This window comes from Pan paniscus, chromosome 16 (genome assembly GCF_029289425.2).
Source record: "Pan paniscus chromosome 16, NHGRI_mPanPan1-v2.0_pri, whole genome shotgun sequence".
NCBI lineage: Eukaryota > Metazoa > Chordata > Mammalia > Primates > Hominidae > Pan > Pan paniscus.
In genome coordinates, this window is record NC_073265.2 from 30,594,077 (window position 1) to 30,610,587 (window position 16,511).

The window sequence follows — 16,511 nt, forward strand, 5'->3', positions numbered from 1 at the left end:
CTCACTGCAGCCTCAGCCTCCTGAGTACCTGGGACTACAGGCATGCACCACCATGCCCGGTTAATTTTTGTATTTTTAGTAGAGACAGGGTTTCACCATGTTGCCCAGGCTGGTCTCAAACTGCTGAGCTCAAGTAATCTGCCCACTTCAGCCTCCTAAAGTGCTGGGATTACAGGTGTGAGTCACCATGCCCAGCCAGCATTTTTTAATACAGGCCAGTTTTTTGTCCTCTGAGTTGGTTTGTCTAATATGTCCTCATGCTTAGAATCAGACTATGGGCTGTTGGCAGGAATCCCAAAGAGCAATGCTGTTGTTTCCTCAGTAAGCACCCTAGGAGGCACAAGTGCCTCCTAGCCAGCACAAGTGCTGGTTTTTCCTATGGCTAGTCACGTTAACTTCCATCAGTTGGTTATGGTGGTGTCTGCTAGGTTGTTTCTTTGTGAAGTTACTCTTTTACCACATGGAATTAGTAAGTATCCTGTGGAGAGTTACTCTACATAAATATCCTTTCTTTGTTTTGTTTTGTTTTGAGACAGAGTCTCTCTCTGTTGCCCAGGCGGGAGTACAGTGACAGGATCTCGGCTCATTGCAACCTTTGCCTCCCAGTCTCAAGCAATTCCACTGCCTCAACCTCCCAAGTAGCTGGGATTACAGGTGTGCGCCACCATGCCTGGGTAGTTTTTGTTTTTTCAGTAGAGACAGGGTTTCACCATGTTGGCCAGACTGGTCTCGAACTCCTAATCTCAGGTGATCAGCCCACTTCGGCCTCCCAAAGTGCCAGGATTACAGGCGTGAGCCACCAAACCCTGCCAAATATCCTGTTTCTCATGAAACTTTCACCTTCTGGTTTTATAGCCAAAGTCTAAGCAGAAGCCCCTGCGACCATTCCAACTCTGACAGAACATTCTTCTGCCTTGTTTTACGGATACATTGGGGAAACTTAAGGATGAGAACTTTAGAAATGGTATTTCTTGGAAACCCACTTGCTTGTAAATCAGTGGTTGAAAGAAAAGAAAAAAATAATTAAAAAGAGATGAAAGCTCATTGCATATTTTTAAAATAGATTGCCTGAAGTTGAAAAAGATGTAAGATTGAGGCTTTCTTATATTTGTAAGATTAGATTTATAGCTCTATAGCATATTATACAGGGCCCTTTATGGTTTAACCCGCTACCTGTCCTATTCTCAACGTCCTCCACTCCCTCTTATGCACCCTACACTTCAGCAATTTCAGCCTACCTCAGTTTCTCTGAATGTCATTATTTCCACTGTACTACAGCTTTATATATCACTATTGTTCCCTCTGCCTGGAATGGTTCTTTTCCATCCTTGCCTAATAAATTCCATTAAGGTCAAAAAAATAAAGAAACGACAGAATTTGGAAAATGATTATGGTAAGTGGGAAAAAATACCTAACCTAATATATACCATAATTTCAACTGAAGTTAAAAAAAAATAATGATAAGCTGGCTACAGTGGCACATGCCTGTAGTCCCAGTTACTCAGGAGGCTGAAGCAGAAGTATCACTTGTGCCCAGGAGTTTGAGGCCAGCTGGGCAACGTAGTGAGACCTTGTCTCTTAACAGAAGCAAACAGGCCAGGCGCAGTGGCCCACGCTTGTAATCCTAACACTTTGGGAGGCCAAGGTGGGTGGATCACCTGAGGTCAGGATCGAGACCAGCCTGGGTAACATGACAAAACCCTGTCTCTACTAAAAATACAAAAATTAACCGGGTGTGGTAGCTCACACTTGTAATCCCAGCTACTTAGGAGGCTGAGGCAGGAGAATCTCTTGAACCCTGGAGGCAGAGGTTGCAGTGAGCCAAGATCGCGCCACTGCACTCCATCCTGGGCGACAGTGTGAGTCCATCTCAAAACAAACAAACGACAACAACCAAAATAAGTATAGGAAGCAGAGGACCAGAGGAAATATGCCAGACGTTAATGGTGTTTTCTTTGGCTGATTGGATTACGTGACTTTTATCACTTTAGTTGTAACAATATTATGTTCATAATAAAAACTGAAAAAGTTTTTTTAACCGATATATATATATATATGTTTAATTTATATTAAATAATTTTTTAGTAATAGAGACGGGGTCAGGGCAGGGCGCAGTGGCTCACTCCTGTAATCCCAGCACTTTGGGAGGTTGAGGCAGGCAGATCATGAGGTCAGGAAATGGAAACCATCCTGGCTAACACGGTGAAACCCTGTCTCTACTAAAAATACAAAAAAAATTAGCCGGGTGTGGGGGCGGGCGCCTATAGTCCCAGCTACTAGGGAGGCTGAGGCAGTAGAATGGCTTGAACCCGGGAGGTGGAGCTTGCAGTGAGCCGAGATCACGCCACTGCACTCCAGCCTGGGCGAAAGAGCGAGACTCCATCTCAAAAAAAAAAAATAGAGACAGAGTCTTGCTGTGTTGCCCAGGCTCGTCTCAAACTCCTGGACTCAAGCCATCCACCCACCTCAGCCTCCCAAAGTGCTGGGATTACAGGCATGAGCCACTGCACCTGGCCAACTTTCTGTATTTTTATTTTATGTATTTATTTATTTTTTTTGAGACAGAGTCTCGCTTTGTTGCCAGGCTGGAGTAGAGTGGCGTGATCTCAGCTCACTGCAACCTCCACCTCCTGGGTTCAAGCGATTCTCCTGCCTCAGCCTCCTGAGTAGCTGGGATTACAGGCACGCCCCACCACGCCCAGCTAATTTTTGTATTTTTAGTAGGGACAGGGTTTCACCGTGTTGGCCAGGATGGTCTCCATCTCTTGAACTCATGATCCACCCGCCTCGGCCTCCCAAAGTGCTGGGATTACAGGTGGGAGCCACCGCGGCGCCTGACCAACTTCCTAATATGTTTATATAACTTCTCCACAGGTGTCAGAAAATTTCTGAATGCCTACATGAAGCATATGACCTGTAATCGTAGGAATGCTGTAACTAATTCTTTGTGCTCCCTATGTGCTGTTTCTACCACCATCTTGACAGAGCCTACCATGTGAAAATACTCTGTTAACTTACACACGTTTTTTTTTGTTTTTGTTTTTGTTTTTGTTTTTTTAGAGGTGGAGTCTCACTCTGTTGCCCAGGCTGGAGTGCAGTTGCGCGATCTCAGCTCACTGCAAGTTCCGCCTCCCGGGTTCACACCATTCTCCTGCCTCAACCTCCCGAGTAGCTGGGACTACAGGCGCCCACCACCACGCCCGGCTAACTTTTTGTATTTTTAGTAGAGATGGGGTTTGATAGTTTATAAGCCAGGATGGTCTTGATCTCCTGACCTCGTGATCCACCCGCCTCGGCCTCCCAAAGTGCTGGGATTACAGGCGTGAGCTACCGTGCCCGGCCACATATTTCTTAATGAGAACTTTTTTGAAATCCTTCATTATTTCTGTGTCTTTGGATTTAGGTAACAGAGATTCAAAGGTACCTTCAGAAAGAAAGAAATCTCTCTACACAGATGAGTCATCCAAACCTGGAAAAAATAAAAGAACTGCAATCACTACTCCAAGTAAGTTTTGTAGACAAAGCCATAATAAGTAATGGTTGCCCCACTTCGGACTGATGTTGGACTGTAACAGCTGAAAGCATAGAGGCTGGAACCAGTTTACATTCTAGTTCTCTCGTCTTTTAGGTTTGATATCTTGGGGAACTTACTCATCCTCAATAAACTCACTTCCTCAGTGCAAAGTGGAAATAGTTATACTATAGTGCCTATTTCTTTTTTTTTTTTTTTTTTTTTTGAGACAGAGTCTTGCTCTGTCACCCAGGCTAGAGTGCAGTAGTGTGAGCTTGGCTCACTGCTACCTCCACCTCCCAGGTTCAAGTGATTCTCCTGACTCAGCCTCCCTAGTAGCTGGGACTACAGGTGTGCTCCACCACGCCCAGCTGATTTTTGTATTTTCAGAAGAGACGGGGTTTCACCATGTTGGCCAGCATGGTCTCAATTTCTTGACCTCATGATCCGCCTGCCTCGGCCTCCCAAAGTGCTGGGATTCCAGGCGTCAGCCACCCTGCCTGGCCTATAGTACCTATTTCATCAGGTTGATAGATACATAAATTGAGAATACTTTTTCCACTACTGCTTCCCTATCACGGCAAATAGCATGCAGCAAGGATTCAATAAACAACTGATGAATGAATGTATGAACTACTTGGTACAATGCCCACCTTCTAATGAGTTTTTCATAAGTCTAAATGATTCTGTTTTTGGGCATGTAAGTCTTCTCTATCTTATATTGTTGGAACATTGCTTGGCACATAGATGTTGATTATTATATTTATAGTAGTTGCAATGCTGCTTATCGTATATTCAAAATTCAATAAATGTTCATATACTTAATCAGAATAGGATACAGTTGGGGTCAGCAAACTGCTGCCTGCCTTGGCCTGTCTTATATCCTTTGAGCTAAGAGTGGTTTTTACATTTTTTAAAGAATTTAAAAACAAGAAGAATGGCCGGGCGTGGTTCTCACACCTGTAATCCCAGCACTTTGGGAGGCCCAGGGGGCTGGATCACCTGAAGTTGGGAGTTTGAGAACAGCCTGGCCAGCATGGTGAAACCCCATCTCTACTGAAAATACAAACATTAGCCGGGTGTGGCGGCAGGTGCCTTTAACCCCAGCTACTTGGGAAGCTGAGGCAGGAGAATCGCTTGAACCTGTGAGGCAGAGGTTGCAGTGAGCCAAGATCATGCCATTGCACTGTAGCCTGGGCAATAGAGCAAGACTCCGTCTCAAAATAAATAAATAAATAACATAAAAACAAGAAGAATATGAGACAGAGACCATACCATACGTGGCCATAAAGCCTAAAATACTTTTTTTTTTTTTTTGAGACGAAGTTTTGCTCTTGTTGCCCAGGCTGGAGTGCAATGGCGCAATCTAGGCTCACTGCAACCTCCACCTCCCGGGTTCAAGCGATTCTCCTGCTTCAGTGTCCCGAGTAGCTGGGATTACAGGTGTGCGCCACCACACCTGGCTAATTTTTGTATTTTTAGTAGAGATGGGGTTTCTCCATGTGGGTCAGGCTGGTCTCGAACTCCTGACCTCAGGTGATCTGACCGCTTTGGCCTCCCAAAGTGCTGGGATTACAGGTGTGAGCCACCATGACCGGCCAAGCCTTAAATACTTTTATCTAGCCCTTTATAGAATAAATTTGTCAGTCCTTGACATACAGCATTATAAAATATCAAATTCATGATTAAATAAAGACCACTTGTGACTAATTGGTAGGGGAGAAGATAAATCTTCTACTCTAATCCTCTGGATTAAACCAAGATGTCAATTTAGTGAAATTGTCAGTGGGGAGATGGTGAATGTTTGATAGTTTATAAGATGAATGTGCTTTGCCCCTGAGTTTCCAAAAACTAAGTATTTTGAAATTAATGTTTTAGCAAAAATTATATTGAAGTTGAATGTCAGGGATGCAAAGAAGAGAATAAGTGTTAACAGAAAAACAGAGAAGATAAATAAATGGATTTTGTTTTGTTATTAATTTTTATATTGAAACATTCTAGACTTTAAGAAGCTTCATGAAGCTCATTTTAAGGAAATGGAGTCCATTGATCAATATATTGAGAGAAAAAAGAAACATTTTGAAGAACACAATTCCATGAATGAACTGAAGGTATGTAGATAAAATTATGTTCTTAATGGAACTAAACTGTTTGATTATAATTTTGAAACTATATAACACCGTGGTTACAACAACTGGCTGTCACTCTACCAGTAGATTTGTTTGAATTTAATATATCTTTATCTAAAACTTGCTTTCCCCTACCCTGAGAATTTTCAAAGTCCTCTAGATAAAACAGTGAGTCCATGGCCAAGCGCAGTGGCTCATGCCTGTAATCCCCGCACTTTGGGAGGCCAAGGCAAGTGGATTACCTCAGGTCAGGAGTTCAAGGCCAGCCTGGGCAACATGGTGAAACCCTGTCTCTACAAAAAATACAAAAAATTAGTGGGGGGTGGCACATGCCTGTAATCCCATCTACTCAGGAGGCTGAGGCAGGAGAATCACTTGAACCAGGAGGCCAACATTGCAGTGAGCTGAGATCGTGCCACTGCACTCCAGCCTGGGTGACAGAGTGAGACTCCGTCTCAAAAAAAAAGAAAACAGTGAATCCTGACTATGAGAAACTATTTCCAAAATGGCAATGTCATTCTACTTTCCATATTCAGATGTTTTGCCTATTACTTTCATTGATGATGAACCAACTTATGGCTGAAGCCATCTTCTTTCCCTTGTCTCTTATGTAAAGGAAAATGGGTGATTAATAGTGGCAAACCTGAAGGGTTCCTGTGGTAACAGCTCCCTCAAGGGCTTTCAGTCCAGGTTCCACAGGACTCAAAGCCTCCTCAAGTAAGAGAAGGTGATAAAGTCAACTCTGAGGCTGAGTTAGCAGAGTAGTGAGTAACATTCTAGCAAGTTGATGTTATTGGTATCTGGTGTTAAGGCAGTGCCAAATGGAGGGCAAGAAACACATTTTTAAATATTTATTGATTTATGTATTTTTCTCATAAAGACAGGGTCTCCCTATGATTCCCAGGCTCTCCTTGAACGCCTAGGCTCAAGTGATCCTCCCACCTCAGCCTCCCAAAGTGCTGGGATTACAGGTGTGAGCCACCAGATTATATTTATTTCTATTCGCTGTATTTAATTCTTAAGCCCATGTTTATTTTACATAACTTCCCTATTTCTCAAAAAGAATTTAAGGCCTATTCTCAAAATAATGTAAGTTTATGGTATTAAATATAAAATAGTATAGTCAATTTAAAAGCGGCAGAAAATTAGCACTGTTAGTAGGTACAGTATTTACTACCAACAGTCACTCAGCTGAGTTTAAGTTTTCTGGCAGCTAGGGCCAAGAGGAAAACTCACTGGGTGATAAGTTGTAAATAATTTAAGTACTTAAGCTTCTTGGTGAGAAGCTTAATTGAAATAATAAACATTCATTTTAACGATGTAAAACCACTGTTACAACCATTTTTTTTCTTTTCTTTTCTTTTTTTTTTTTTTTTTTGAGACAGAGTTTCGCTCTTGTTGCCCAGACTGGAGGGCAATGGTACAGTCTCAGCTCACTGCAACCTCTGCCTCCCTGATTCAAGCGATTTTCCTGCCTTTAGCCTCCCCAGTAGCTGAGATTACAGGCGCCCACCACCACACCCAGCTAATTTTTTTATTTTTAGTAGAGACGGGTTTTCACCATGTTGGCCAGGCTGGTCTTGAACTCCTGACCTCAGGTGATCAACCCACCTCCCAAAGTGCTGGTATTACATGCATGAGCCATTGCTCCCATCCTCACTGTTACCACATTTGAAGGCACTGTTTGTCAAACTTTTTTTTTTTTGAGACTCAGTCTCACTCTGTCACCCAGGCTGGAGTGCAATGGTGCGATCTTGCCTCACTGGAACCTCTGCTTCCCGGATGCAGCAGATTATTTTGCCTCAGCCTCCCAAGTAGTTGGGATTACAGGTGCCCACCACCACACCCAGCTAATATTTGTATTTGTAATTTTATTTATTTTTTTTAGATGGAGTCACATTGTGTTGCCCAGGCTGGAGTGCAGTGACACAATATTGGCTCATTGCAACCTCCACCTCCTGGATTCAAGTGATTCTCCCACCTCAGCCTCCCAAGTACCTGGGATTACAGGCAACCACAACCACACCCGGCTAATTTTTGTTTGTTTGTTTGTTTGTTTTGACACAGAGTTTCACTCTTCTTGCCCAGACTGGAGTGCAATGGCGTGATCTTGGCTCACCACAACTTCCGCCTCCCAGGTTCAAGCGATTCTCCTGCCTCAGCCTCCTGAGTAGCTGGGATTATAGGTGCCTGCCACCACGCCTGGCTAATTTTTTGTATTTTTAGTAGAGACGGGGTTTCACTATGTTGGCCAGGCTAGTCTTGAACTCCTGACCTTGTGATCCACCTGCCTCAGCCTCCCAAAGTGCTGGGATCACAAGCATAAGCCACGGCGCCCAGCCCCTGCTAATTTTTATATTTTCAGTAAAGATGGGGTTTCACCATGTTGGCCAGGCTGGTCTCGATCTCCTGGCTTCAGGTGATCCACCCACCTCGGCCTCCCAAAGTGCTGGGATTACAGGCGTGAGCCACCACTCCTGTCCTCACTGTTACCACATTTGAAGGCACTGTTTATCCATCTTTTTTTTTTTTTTTTTGCGATGAGTCTCACTGTGTCACTCAGGCTGGAGTGCAGTGGGGCGATCTTGGCTCTCTGCATCCTGCACCTCCCGGGTTCGACAGATCTTGCCAGCATGGCAAAACCCTGTCTCTACTAAAAATACAAAAATTACCTGGCCATGGTGGTGGGTGCCTGTACTCCCAGCTACTCGGGAAGCTGAGACAGGAGAATCGCTTGAACCCAGGAGGTGGAGGTTGCAGTGCATGGAGGTCACACCACTGCACTCCAGCCTGGGCAACAGACCAAGACTCCATCTCAAAAAACAAAAAAAATAGGCCAGGGCGTGGTGGCTCACACCTGTAATCCCAGTACTTTGGGAAGCTGAGGCAGGCGGATCACCTGAGGTCGGGGGTTTGAGACCAGCCTGACCAACATGGAGAAACCCCATCTTTACTAGAAATACAAAATTATCTCGGCATGGTGGCGCATGTCTGTAATCCCAGCTACTCGGGAGGCTGAGGCAGGAGAATTGCTTGAACCCGGGAGGCAGAGGTTGCGGTGAGCCGAGACCATGCCATTGCACTCCAGCCTGGGCAACAAGAGTGAAACTCCATCTCAAAAAAAAAAAAAATTAATTTAAGTTAATTTAAAAAAGGTTTCAGCCAGACACAGTGGCTCACACCTGTCAATCCACAACTTTGGGAGGGTTAGGCCGAAGGATCACTTGAGCCCCAGTGTTGAAGACCAACCTGGGCAATACAGTGAGACTCCATCTTTAAAGAAAAAAAAAGAGTCAAGCTGCTGCTTTCTATATTTTGTAATATGGATGACATAATTTTCTAAGTAAAAGTTAAGGACAGAGCAAGAACGACTGTCTCAACCATAAACGTTGAGTATTGCTCTAGAAAATGTGTTGAATAAACGAATAGTTTATCTTACTTTTTAGTATAACTCCAGCCTGGTAGACCCATCTGAATGAGTTTTGTTCTAAAATAACACTGTTCACCCTGAATGTTTAAGGAACTGGCCTATCAGATATATAACTTGGTATGATCTCTTTGGAGACTAGAGAATTAAAAAAAACAATTACAATAACTTCACCATACCTGAGATGAAGTTGCTCCTGGCACATTTGGGGCTTGGTCATTTGGATGGTGATGGACAGTAATAAGCAGATATCCTAAAGAGATCATTCTGGCCATGACAGCCTCTCTTTGACTTTTATGATAACAAAAGACAGACTTGTTTGATCTAGTTGTCAAATGGCCCTCTAAAAAGATCAGAAAACTATCTGGGTGTGGTGGCTCATGCCTATTATCCCACCTACTTGGGAGGCTGAGGTGGGAGGGTTGCTTGAGCCCAGGAGTCAAAGACCAGGCTGGGCAACATAGAACAGCCCCATCTCAAATAAACAAATACATATATACCTACATTTAATTAATTTATTTTAATTAATTTATCTATTTATTTATAATAAAAAGATTGGAAAACTTGTATTCCAAGGTACCTTATATAGTTATAAATCTCTATATTTTATAATTGGCTATTTTTATGCAGATTTGCTTTTTCTCAATTATTATTCTTATTTATCTATATTAATGGTATATATTATCTGTTTTAAATACTTTTCTATTGTTTATCTTTATTTTTTTTTTTTTTTGATACGGAGTCTCGCTCTGTCACCCAGGCTGGAGTGCAGTGGCGTGATCTGCAATCTCAGCTCACTGCAAGCTCCTCTTCCCAGGTTCATGCCACTCTCCTGTCTCAGCCTCCTGAGTAGCTGGGACTACAGGCGCCCGCCACCACGCCCGGCTAATTTTTTTTTTTTTTGGTATTTTTAGTAGAGATGGGGTTTCACTGAGTTAGCCAGGATGGTCTGAATCTCCTGACCTCGTGATCTGCCTGCCTCGGCCTCCCAAAATGCTGGGATTACAGGCGTGAGCCACCGTGCCTGGCCCCGTTGTTTACCTTTTAACTAGATTAATAGTATCTTGCCTTGTGGAAGATTTTTAATTGTAGTTATATTTATCCAACTCTTCCTTTTAAGGCTTACTTTTTTGTCATGCTTAGAAAGGTCTTGACTTCAGCTACTCAGGAGGCTGAGGCAGGAAAAATGCTTGAAGCCTGTAGGCGGAGATTGCTGTGAGCTGAGATCGGGCCACTGTCCTCCAGGCTCAGTGACAGTGAGACCCTGTCTCAAAAAAATGTATAGACATATATACTTATATATATGGCTGGGCACAGTGGCTCACGCCTGTAATCCCAGCACTTTGGGAGGCTGATGTGGGTGGATCACCTGAGGTCAGGAGTTCAAGACCAGCCTGCCCAACATGGCGAAACCCCGTCTGTACTAAAAATACAAAAATTAGCCAGACGTGGTGGCAGATGCCTGTAATCCCAGCTGCTCTGGGTGCTGACCAGGAGAATTGCTTGAACTCAGGAGGCGGAGATTGCAGTGAGCCAAGATCACGCCATTGCACTCCAGACTGGGCGACAGAGCAAGTCTCCATCTAAAAAAAAAAAAAAAAGATCTTGCCTGTCTGTCTCTCTGTCTCTCTCTCTCTTTCTCTCTCTCTCTCTCTATATATATAGGTGTATATATATATATACAATTTTTATATAAAATTATATACATATATATATATTTTTTGAGACAGAGTCTCACCCTGTCACCCAGGTGGTAATTCAATGGTGCAGTGATGGTTCACTGTAGCCTCAACCTCCTGGGCTCAGGTGATCCTCACACCTCAGCCTCCTTAGTAGCTGGGACAATAGTCATGCACTACTACACCCAGCTATTTTTCAGTTTTTTGTAGAGACAGGCCTCCCTATGTTGTCCAGGCTGGTCTCAAACTCCTAGGCTCAAGCGGTCCCCCCTCTTCTGCCTCCCAAAGTACTGAGATTATAGGCATGGGCCACCAGATTATGTTTATTTCTAGTCCCTGTATTTAATTCTTAACCTACATTTTTATTTTTCTAAATATTAATTTCAATTGTTGTATCTCAGTTGACAGGCAATAAAGTTAATTTTTTCTGCTTGCAACAGATGTTAGACTAATGATAATAAGATATTCAATTACTCTTTGTGCCTTGACAATATCTAAGACAGATACCCTAAGTGAAACCCTTCAAGCATTTATTTCCTTCCCTCTTTTTGTTTTTTGTTTTAAAGGACTTCAAAAAGCTATTGTTTGGGGATAGAGGGAGAGGGTAGAATTATTTGTAGATTCCACATGTTAAATATATAATACGTTCTTTAGGTTTGTTTTTGTAGAGACAAGATCTCCTAATGTTGCCCAGGCTGGTCATGAACTCCTGGGCTTAAGCGATCCTCCTGCCTCAGCCTCCCAAAGTGCTGAGATTGCAGGTTGTGAGCCACTACACCTGGCGTAAGTTTATATTTAATAAACTGTATATAACGTCTCAAAGCTTCCGTATTTCCAAAATAATCTTTTTTTCTTCCTTTGTGGCTACAAGGGACTGTTTTTCTACATTATGTCTCTAGTTAGAAAATGTCTGGCTAGGCTGGGCGTGGTGGCTCACACCTGTAATCCCAGCAGTTTGGGAGGCTGAGGCAGGCAGATCACAAGGTCAGCAGTTCAAGACCAGCCTGGCCAACACAGTGAAACCCCGTCTCTACTAAAAATACAAAAATTAGTCGAGTGTGGTGGCGGACGCCTGTAGTCCCAGCTATTTGGGAGGCTAAGGCAGGAGAATCGCTTGAACCTGGGAGGCAGAAGTTGCAGTGAGCTGAGACCATGCCATTGCACTCCAGCCCAGGTGAAAGAAAGAGACCCCGTCTCATTTAAAAAAAAAAAGAAAGAAAGAAAAGATAATGCCCAGATAGCTGGGCACAGTGGCTCACGCCTGTAATCCAAACACTTTGGGACGCCAAGGCAGGCAGATCACTTGAGGTCAGGCATTTGAGACCAGCCTGGCCAACATGGCAACATCCTGTCTCTACTAAAAATACAAAAATTAGCTGGGCATGGTGGCAGGTGCCTATAATCCCAGCTACTCAGAAGGCTAAGGTGGGAGGATCGCTTGAACCTGGAAGGTGAAGATTGCAGTGAGCCCATATTGTGCCACTGCACTTCAGCCTGGGCAACAGAGCCAGACTCTGTCTCAAATAAAAAAAAAGAAAGAAAGAAAATGCCTGGGTCCATAGCAGCCGGGAAAGGCTTTCTTGTAACTCCTTACTCAGCCACAACTGGAAATTGCTCTTTATAACAGAATCCCCATAGCAATAAATGGCAGGTAACTGTGGAGCCAGCCAGACAGGTAGAATAGGATGAGGTGAGGTAGTGAGGAAAGGAAAGATTCCAAATGGAGTTACAAATGAGGAATGAAACAGGGATAAATGGAAACGCTCTTCTGAACTTTGCCTAGGAGACAATACTGTATCAGAGGCCAAGCCTTTTTGTTTGTTTTTTGTTTTTGTTTTTTCTTTTTTGAGATGTAGTCTCCTCTGTTGCCAGGCTGGTATGATCTCGGCTCACTGCAACCTCCGCCTCCTGGGTTCAAGTGATTCTCCCGCCTCAGCCTCCTGAGTAGCTGGGACTATAGGCACATGCCACGACGCCCGGCTAATTTTTGTATTTTTAGTAGAGATGGGGTTTCACCATGTTGGAGAGGCCAAGCTTTTAAAATGATGCATTTTCTCTTCAGCAGCAGCCCATCAATAAGGGAGGGGTCAGGACTCCAGTACCTCCAAGAGGAAGGATCTCTGTGGCTTCTACTCCCATCAACCAACGACGCTCGCAAGGCCGGTCTTGTGGCCCTGCAAGTCAGAGTACCTTGGGTCTGAAGGGGTCACTCAAGCGCTCTGCTATCTCTGCAGCTAAAACGGGTGTCAGGTAAAGAAATCACTGCAAAATGTAATCATGAACAAGATTTCACATGGACTATATAAAAAAAAATTTTTTAATTGGCAAATAATATTCGTACATACTCATAGGGTACATAGTGATGTTTCTTTTCTTTTTTTTTTTTTTTTCTTTTTTTTTTTTGAGATGAGGTCTCGCTCTGTCGCCCAGGCTGGAGTGCAGTGGCGCAATCTCAGCTCACTGCAACCTCCGCCTCCCAGGTTCAAGTGATTCTTCTGCCTCAGCCTCCCGAGTAGCTGGGACTACAGGTACGTGCCACCATGCCCGGCTAATTTTTTGTATTTTTAGTAGAGACGGGCTTTCATCATGTTAGCCAGGATGGTTTCGATCTCCTGGCTTCATGATCTGCCCACCTCAGCCTCCCAAAGTGCTGGGATTACAGGTGTGAGCCACCGCGCCCGGCCCATAGTGATGTTTCAATACATATATTGTATTGTAGTCAGATCAGGGTAATTAGCATATCCATCATCTCAAATAGTTATCATTTCTTTATATTTAGTATCCTCCTTCTAGCTGTTTGAAACCACCGTGCCCAGCTAATTTCACAAGGTCTCACTACATTGTCCAGTCTGGTTTTGAACTCTTGGGCTCAAGTGATCATCCCACCTTGGCCAACCAAAGTGCTGGGATTACAAACGTGCCATTGCACCCAACCTTTCTTTTTTTTCCTTTTTTCTTTTTTTTTTTTTTTTCTTCATTCAGAGTCTCACTCCATTGCCCAGGCTGGAGTGCAGCGACGAGATCTTGACTCACTGCAACCTCTGCCTCCCAGGTTCAAGCGATTCTCAGCCTCCCGAGTAGCTGGGACTACAGGCACGTACCACCACACCCGGCTAAGTTTTTATTTTAGTAGAGACGGGGTTTCACCATGTTGGCCAGGCTGGTCTTGAACTCCTGACCTCAGGTGATCTACCTGCCTTGGCCTCCCAAAGTGCTGGGATTACAGGCATGAGCCACCGTGCCTGGCCGCACCCAGGTATATGTACCTCTTAAATTTCTCATTCAAATCATGAATTGTTTTTCTGATTTCATTGACTTGTCTGTATTCTCTTGTGTATCTCACTGAGTTCCCTTAAGATTATTATTTTGAATTCTTTTTCTGGTATTTCATATATTTCCCTATGAATAGGGTTATTGGAGAATTACCATTTTTCTTTGAAGGTGACTTGTTTCCCTACATTTTCATGGTTTATGTGTCCTTGCATTGATTTCTACACATCTGTTAGGAAAGTCACCTCTTCCAATTTTATAGAGGAGGTTTCATAGGGAAGAACATACTCATATGAATAGGTCTTAGGGTGTCATTTAAGTGGGGTGTGTTGGCCTTGGTTCTAAGTGGGCACAGGAATATAGTCTCTGTGTAGTTTCTTCAGCTGTAATGCATTTTAGTGGCATTTGTAAGTCTCTCAGTAGCCTAGGCTAAGAGAGTTGGTGGTGATGGTGGCTTTGCCAGGTTTGGGACCGTGGGGCTGTTTCTCAGCCCTGGTATGCAGTTGCATGGCTGCTTGGCTGGCCTTCGGGCATGTCTACCAGAGGCTGCTTACAACGCTGCCTCTCAGGCCCTTACTAGGAGTACAGGGGCGTTGAGCAGGTCAGGGGCTTCTCTGCAGGGGTGAGGCATCTCATGGCTGTTTCTCAGGCCCTAGCCACAGGCACATAGCCACTCAGCCAGCATCAGAGTATGTCAGCTGCTTGAGAGTCTCTCCCGTTCCAGGGAGGGCATGTGGCAGTTTGGCCAGCTCAAGGGCAGGTTCGCCTTGAGCACATCTGCCTAGGCTCCAAGCAACTGGGGTCATGGTGTTGCAGCCACCCCTGCCAAGCCCCTGTGGGCTTGGTAGAATGAATATTGAGCCCTAGTAATGGATACATGCAGTGGCCACTGGCCCCCAGCAGAGCACAGTGCACTCCAGAAGTGGCTCTGGTCTGAAGATGGTTCTGTGCTGCAGAAGCTAGTGGCGGGTAGATAATGCACACCTTGTGCTCCTAATCCAGGGCAGTGCAGCTGCAGGAATTCCTGGCAACTCTCCAAACTGGGAGACTTGGGTATTATTAGACTTGGGTATTATTAGACTTGGGTATTCTCCCGTAGTAAGGACTGTAGGTGCTTGCAGTAGCAATGGGGGCTGGTGGGGATCTTCAGTTTAGTGTTTCTTCACAACAGGAATCCCCTCCTGACTGCGGGCAGATCTGATTCTGGTAGAGGAGACAGGGCTGCAGAGGCTAGATGCCTCTGGCGGCCCTCCTGGGCTTCCATTCACCACAGGTGCATCTCCACTCCCCTGATGCACTCCAGTGCTTTCCTGTTGACACTCCAGTCAAATCTTAGCTTTTTTCTGTAGTGGCTCCCACCTGTAATCCCAGCTACTCAGGAGGCTGAGGCAGGAGGATCATTTGAGTCCAGAAGTTTGAGGCCAGCCTGGGCAACATAGTGAAAGCTGTCTCCAAAAATAAAATTCTAAAAATCTTAGCTGTTTATTTGTTGCCTTCGTCCTTTCTTGTGGGGGATGAATGCCAGGCATCTCTAGTCAGCCATCTTGCTGACAGCACTCTGAAATATGTGTTCTTTTGCTTTTGTTTCTGTTTTGTAGAGATGAGGTCTTGCTATGTTGCCCAAGATGGTCTTGAACTCCTGGCCTCAAGCGATCCTCCTGCCTCAGCCTCCCAAAGTACTAAGAATACAGGCATAAACCACCATGCCCAGTCAGATATTCTTCATTTTATTAATATATGACTGCCAAGATGCCTAAGGAGAAACTTTTCCATTGACTTAAATATAGAAGTGAAGCTAAATGCTTACAGAAAGTATCTCATTACAGTGAACTGAAAAATTAACTCTTCCTCAAATACCAATATCATAACCTAGTGGGAACTACAGTATCATCACTATCTCATGCCCCATTGATCCCTGTTTTTGTTTACTTGTAACTTTTCTGACATCAAAGTCACCTTCAGTGGGACTCTCCCCATAGATGAAAGTCTTCAGATTACTTCTAATATCAAAACTTTATTTTCTACTTTTTAAAAGACATTTGCAGTATCTAATAGAACTGGTGCATGACAGCCCTTCTCCAACATGTGCAATTATCTAACATAATTGTATTTTTTATTTTATTCTTTTTTTTTTTTTTTTTTTTTTTTTGAGACAGTATTGCTCTGTCACCCAGGCTGGAGTGTGGTGGCGTGATCTCGGCTCACTACAACCTCCATCTCCTGGGTTCAAGCAATTCTCATGCCTCAGCCTCCTGAGTAGCTGGGACTACAGGTGTGTGCCACTACATTCAGTTAATTCTTTTTTTTTTTTTTTTTTTTTGTATTTTTAGTAGAGGTAGTGTTTCACCATGCTGACCAGGCTGGTCTAGAAATCCTGGCCTCAAGTGATCCACCTGTCTTGCCCTCCTAAAGTGCTGGGATTACAGGTGTGAACCACCACACCTGGCCTATTCTATTTTTGAGACAGGATCTTGCTCTGTCACCCAGGCTAGAAT

At 44.1% G+C, this 16,511-nt stretch overlaps 1 protein-coding gene across 6 annotated transcripts in view; it reads left to right on the forward strand.

Moving 5' to 3' along the window:
- NUSAP1 (nucleolar and spindle associated protein 1) overlaps nt 1-16,511 on the forward strand; it is a 48,702-nt gene that overhangs the window by 20,169 nt on the left and 12,022 nt on the right. For 3 of the 6 annotated variants that reach the window (XM_034938556.3, XM_034938558.3, XM_034938554.3), the window contains exons 5-7: nt 3,404-3,505; nt 5,513-5,622; nt 12,809-12,996. In XM_034938556.3, coding sequence (XP_034794447.1) covers nt 3,404-3,505; nt 5,513-5,622; nt 12,809-12,996 — 400 coding nt within the window. The remainder of the gene's footprint in view (nt 1-3,403; nt 3,506-5,512; nt 5,623-12,808; nt 12,997-16,511) is intronic. The other 3 variants (XM_034938557.3, XM_034938559.3, XM_034938555.3) reach the window with 1 other exon arrangement.